The sequence below is a fragment of the Microcebus murinus genome, chromosome 4 (genome assembly GCF_040939455.1).
Source record: "Microcebus murinus isolate Inina chromosome 4, M.murinus_Inina_mat1.0, whole genome shotgun sequence".
Lineage (NCBI taxonomy): Eukaryota > Metazoa > Chordata > Mammalia > Primates > Cheirogaleidae > Microcebus > Microcebus murinus.
The window spans coordinates 47,112,790-47,118,864 of record NC_134107.1 but is presented as its reverse complement, the minus strand read 5'-3'; the positions used below and the strand labels follow the sequence as shown (position 1 = coordinate 47,118,864).

The 6,075-nt window shown below is 50.8% G+C and overlaps 1 protein-coding gene across 2 annotated transcripts; it reads left to right on the top strand.

Moving 5' to 3' along the window:
- Positions 1-773: 773 nt before the first annotated feature.
- On the top strand, positions 774-5,714 carry CALCB (calcitonin related polypeptide beta). 2 transcript variants are annotated; one of them, XM_012780609.2, is made up of 5 exons: positions 774-844; positions 1,892-1,986; positions 2,240-2,377; positions 4,368-4,554; positions 5,173-5,714. In XM_012780609.2, the coding sequence occupies exons 2-4, from the start codon at positions 1,901-1,903 to the stop codon at positions 4,525-4,527; spliced, it is 384 nt and encodes a 127-aa protein (XP_012636063.1). In that variant the 5' UTR covers positions 774-844; positions 1,892-1,900; the 3' UTR covers positions 4,528-4,554; positions 5,173-5,714. The 2 variants fall into 2 exon arrangements, with proteins under 2 accessions (XP_012636063.1, XP_012636064.1); XM_012780610.2 differs by lacking the exons at positions 774-844; positions 5,173-5,714 and having other exon boundaries at positions 1,889-1,986; positions 4,368-4,556.
- Positions 5,715-6,075: the final 361 nt, after the last annotated feature.

Below are 6,075 nucleotides of genomic sequence, written 5' to 3'. Positions count from 1 at the left end.
ATGGGCGCGGCAGTGGAGGGTCTTGGATTGGGATAGGGGATGATGGATTGGCAGTGGAGAACTCAGGGACACCAGAGGTAGTGGTGTGGCGGTGCTGAGCCCTCTGTGCAGGTAGTGCCAGCTTAACCCCTTCCTCAGTCCTCTCTTCAACTCCTATCCATCCCAGAGGAATGAGGCAGAGGCTTGGCTGCCAGAATGGCAGCAAAAGAATCTTCTTTGGGGGCCTGGAGCCCAGAGCGCCAGGGCGCGAAGAGTTGGGGGACATCCCCACAAGGGACCCCAAGTGGTCCAAAGAGATAAACTTTTCAAGGCTCCTCCCCCTCTCCTGCCACTCCTACCCTGCCATGGGCGATTTCAGCTGAGGTCCCTTTAGAGCCAAGGACTACAGCTCAACCTGGGGGGGGGGGAGCAGGTGGCAGACTCAGTCCCTGATTGGGGTGGCGGAAGGAGGTGAGAGAAGGTCGGGTCCCCTCACAGTAGGTGACGCCAAACTCTCCAGGACTTGCCTCCGCTTTCTGGACGTCGAAGGCTCTCCTCCCTCTCCCAGGCCCTCCCGCTCCTCAAGCAATGACCTCAATGCAAATAACTGTGGGAGCCGACAGCCCCCTCCCCAGGGAACTTGCGCTAGAAGTGTAAGCTATGACGCAATCGGAGCTCGGTCGGTCCTCTCATTGGCTAGTCCTGAACACTTTGGATTGGCCACACGCGCTGGTGGGGACCATCCCCCCTCCTGCTGTCACTGGAATAAGAACCCGGGGCTCCTCGGGGAAGGTGCCCACGGCAGGCGTTGTGTTCAGCCCGGGCGGACCCGCAGCTCGCACTGCTCTGAAACTCGCGTCGCCAGGTGAGGAACTCCCCATTTCGTTCACCCCAATAACCGTCCTCTCCGATTGGTTCCTCCAGTTTGCTCCATCTGCCTGCCTGTCCCTTCTTCGCCTCTCCACCGCCTTCTCGTCCTACCTACAGCGGGTGGTCCTAGCTCTCTTCCCGGTTCAGGAGAGGCGGGCGGTTAGGGCTGTCCTGGCATTTCCTCCTAAGGAGCGCGGGTGGAGCCCGGAGCATCCCCAGCGCTCAGCATGCGCGCCGGAAGCGCAGCGAGCCCAGGTAGGCTGGTCTGCAGCCCTGGCGTGGAAGCCGGCCCTAGGGCAGTATTCTGCCGGACTTTGCTCCTGGAGCGCCTGCGTCCCGCGTGTTCTCAGGGATCATTTTTGGTTCCCGGGATAGCAGAACCCCGAGATTTCCTTTGGGGCGTCTCCAGCCTGCGAGCGCCTCTAGGACATCAGCTGGAATGCGGGCAGTGCTCTTAGCTAACCACTACAGTGAGCTCACCTCGGGGTGCTGGCGCCCAGCACCTGCTGCTAAACTGCGCGCCAGCAGAGCTCCGGCTGTGCTAGTCCTGAGGAGGAACCTGTAACTGGCAGGTTAAAAATTTCCCCAAATCCAAGCCTGAGAGATTAGCGCTCCTTTCCTATCTACCCTTCCTGCCTTTCCCTGCCATGTGTTGGCGCGAAGTCCAGCGGAGGAGAAAGTGAGAAGATAGGCACAATGGGAGGGCAGCCTACAGCGGGGTGACTTGGTTTTCGCATAAATCAGGGCAAAAGGGATGGGTTTGTGTGCATGCACGCGTGGCTTCTCCCTGGCCTTCCACAGAACAGAACCAAAATCCATCCATTCCCCCTCCCCGCAGCGAACTTGTTTCTGCTCCACCAAGCCATTCACTCACTGCAACGTAACTTTTGAGATTCACAGCAGCCCTTCTGGCAAATGAACAGCACAGTGGCTCAGGGACTTGGAGTAACCTGCCTAAGGTCGCATGGCAGTCTTGCAGAGGCAGGTCTAGAACCTGGATATGTAGCCTCGGTGCAGTGGTAACGTCATCCTCCCTTTACAGGGAGGCGTCATGGGCTTCCGGAAGTTCTCCGCCTTCCTGGCTCTCAGTGTCTTGGCTCTGTGCCAGGCCGGCAGTCTCCAGGAGGCGCCATTGAGGTAAGACAGTCTGAACCTGGACTACACGACCCACTGCCCTGGGATCAGACAGCTCTGTGCCTCTGAAGTCACTCCTGGCTCCCGGTGAATCAGCGCCCTTAGGTGGACAATGACCTCGTGCCTTGTCCACTGGGAGTCAGCACAGCCACCTCCTCAGGGGAACAGGCAGGGACCAGGGGAGAGGGTAGGCAAGGACCTGGGGAGAGGGTAGGCAGGAGCTCACAGCCTGCATTGGGTTTGCTTCCTTCCCCAGGTCTGCCCTGGACAGCATCCCAGACCTGGCTACACTCAGTGAGGAGGAAGTGCGCCTCCTGCTGGCTGCACTGTTGCAGAACTATGTGCAGATGAAGGCAGGGGAGCTGGAGCAGGGGCTGGAGACAAAGGCCTCCAGGTAAGGCTCCTCAGGCACCCAGCACAGGCCTCCCTTCCCACGACACTCAGGAAGGCCTAGCCCAGGTAGGAAAGAACACGCTGGCCAGGGTCCAGCAGGCTGTGGTTGTTCACCAGGACCTGGGGCCCAGCTGTTCTCAGAAGTAGGCTGGAGAGACAGTGTGGTTAGATCACATTTTACAAAATCTATTTTTGAAAGCAATTAGGGAAGGTATAGAATCACTCACTGTGGGAATTGGTCTTTGAGTACAGGGGAGGCTTCTCAGCACTGGATGAGTTAGGAGTGGTAAGTGTGAAGCCAGTGGATGGACCTGGCATCTTAGGAGATTTTAGAAATTTCACCGTATATGATGTTCTTTCATATCTACAAGGTGGGTGATTTCACATTTGCAAGGTGAAGGTGAAACCCTTGCACTGGGTGGGGACAGGTAGAGCAGTGTCTGAGGTAGGTCTGGATCTCTAGATGTGCAGCATTGGTGGAGACATGCATGTTGTCACCAGGCCAGGGAGGGCACCCTTCCCTAGCCCCACCTCCCTGTGGTCCCTGAGCCTGAGCAGAGACCAGCCTGGCCCCAGCCTTGCCTGGATAGAGACATGTGTTTCACCTGCATCCAACCCCAAACCCCTCTGCTGAGCATGTAGGACTGACCAGCACGTGGAATGCCAGAAAAGGTCACCCTTCCCCACCCAGCCCTTCCCCACACTGCCCTGGCTCACTGCACCTCTGAGCTCTGCTTATGGAGGATGTCTGAGCTGCCCCCCACCCTGGTCCAATCTTCTGAGTGACTGTCCATGGTGGTGGCCCCTGGTGCATGGTGCCTTCTGGCATATCTTTTCCCTGTAGTCTGGACAGCTCCAGATCTAAGTGGTGCAGTAATCTGAGTACCTACATGCTGGGCATGTAATCACAGGACCTGAACAACTTTCATACGTTCCCTGGCATCAGATTTGGGCCTGAGATGTCTGGCAAGAAAGGGAACATAGCTAGCAGCTTGCAGAGGGACCACTACCCTCACTTGGGGATGCCCAGGATGCCAACTGGACTCCTCCCACTCCTCCTGATTTCTTTTCTGCTCCGATTTTACAAACTCGATGCCTGTAGATTCCTCTCTGATTGCTCTTAAGCTGGTATTGGTAGCTTTGCTTATGACTGAGAATGTTTTAGGGACCTCAGAATGGAAGGAGAGAGAGCAGAACTCACAGACCAGGTTAGATATAAGAAAGCATGAGAGAAGCTTCTTGAGATCCCAGAGGATTTTACAACAGCCGTCCAATTCCTGTTTCTTAATGTACTAAAATAAGCACATCCCTCATGGCCCACCATTTGATGAATAAATCTAATTTTCTAAAAGGACCTGAGCCTGCTCATTCCTCTGGTCCACATCCAGGGATTGAGGGTGTCCAGTGCCTATGTTTAGAAGTAGCCTTGGCTTCAGGACAGCTCAATATAGGGATTAATGGGTGATCTCCATGACCCAGCTCAAGCAGCAAGAACAGTATATTAAGGAGCAGGTAAGTACTTCTGCGAGAGGATTCTGCAAATCCTATTGCCTGAGCTACTTCCAGGGAAGACTTTAGGGGAATTTAATCTTCCCATGCAAAGTGGTTATTTGGGGGCTTGTGGCTGGGGTATGGTCTCTATATACTCATTCTTGGAGTGGGGCTAGACCTTGTTGCCCATCACTTCCTTGAATGATAAGTGTGGCATTTCAGCATGTGCCCATGGATTGGAACTCATTTTTGTTGTTGTTGTTTATTTATTTATTTTTTTGGTGATGATCTTTGGGCAAAACTCCTAGTAAAGGTTGCCAGGCTATTTTTCCTAACAGCTTTGATAACTGCATTTAGGAGAAGCACTTATTGTTAAGTGGTCGGTTGAAGAGCTGCAATTCTCTTTATGTAGGTCCCACGGGACAGACTTCTCTCCCATTTCCCCTACTAGTCTCTCATTCACAGGTCTTCTTCTCTTCTCTCTCTATCCTGCAAATCAGTGTCACTGTCCAGAAGAGAGCCTGCAACACTGCCACCTGTGTGACCCATCGGCTGGCAGACTTGCTGAGCAGATCTGGGGGGATGGTAAAGAACAACTTCTTGCCCACCAATGTGGGTTCCAAGGCCTTCGGCAGGCGCCGCAGGGACCTTCAAGCCTGAGCAGCTATAAATGCCTCCAGGAAGAAGGTGACTGCCCTTGTACTATGGGATGGGAGGGGTAGGGATTTGGAGTTTAAGGTCCACATTTTAAAACCCACTGGCCCTGGTAGGATCTTCAGGCCCCTCTCTCCAATTTCATTCTTCCTCCTAAGGTAGTGGGTTCCTTCCAGAACTGAGTTTGAAATCAGAACACTAGGACAGGCTTCAGAAATGCAGCGTCATTTTTCTGAGAAGATAAATGAAAAGCAATGCTTGCTGGATTCAGAAAGGGAGGGGTCTGCAATTCTTAACCAGGGCCAGTCCTCATTAATGAGAAAGGGCTCAACCCTTGATCAAAGATTCAGACCGGAGAGCTGTAATCGTAACCTACTACCAATGTTAGTAGCTACAGTGGAATTATTTTAATCTTCATTTGCCTTCTAAGCCTGCCTACAATTCATAATTCATAATTCATAAATGCTGTTTAAAGAAGCACTTCTGTAAATTAGTGTTCTTTTCAGTAATAATTGTGATGATTCACTTTGTGTCCTTCTCATACTTCTTTTCCCTCTCTTCCTTTTCTTTTTCATCCCCTCTCATCTTCTTCCTCCTTTCTTTTCCTCCATTTTCTCCTCCTCTTCTTTCTCTTTTGTTTTCTCATCTCAGGTTCCCATGAAACTGCACTCACCACTTCTATTAATTTCTGTTGACAACAACTTGGTGAGAACGCTCCATGGAAGATACTTGTTTGCATCCTAATAGATACGGAAAAAAGCACCTTTGTCACTTGAAAGGAATGAAACTGAATGCAAAATAAGCTAATTCCATATTTATTGTGCATCATTTTTATATTTAATTCTATGTCCAGTAAATGTGATGGCATCTCTCATTGGCTTATCTGGTAGCAAATCGCTTATTTGAGAGCCATCCTGTTGATCATGGCAGCTCTGCCATACCTTAGGGGGACATGAAATCACTGCCTCTTGTGGCCTCTGGGGACACATGGTAATAGTGATGTTGTGCCTTGTTGTCTAAGAACATGACTGTATAATTTGTTTAAGAAAATGTCAATATTGTGCCATTTGTGAATGTCATCAAGATTAAAAACATATTTTGGATACGTTTGTTTCAAGACCCTGGTGGTTCATTTCAACTTGTTTTCCTATGTAATAATAATAATAATAATAAATATTTTTGAATGCTTACTATGGGCCAGATGGTATTTTAAGACAGTGCTTTATAGCTGCAAATTCATTTAATCTTCATGACAAAACTATGAGGTAGATGCTATTATTCTACTTCACAGCTGAGGAAGCAGAGGCAGGGAGAAGTGAAGTCCAAGGTCACGCAGATGGATGGTGGCAGATCCAGGCACTGGTTTCCAGAACTTACAGGTGAAACCAGTGCATTGTGCGCTTTCAACAGTGGCTCGTGGGACCACTGAGCCACTTTGGCCTAGCTATCTGGACATGGTAGACCCTCAGATTTTGGAGTCACATGGAAAATTTTAAACATACAAAAAAGCCTAGTCTTTATATAATATAATGAATTTTTTGTACCCATTACTTG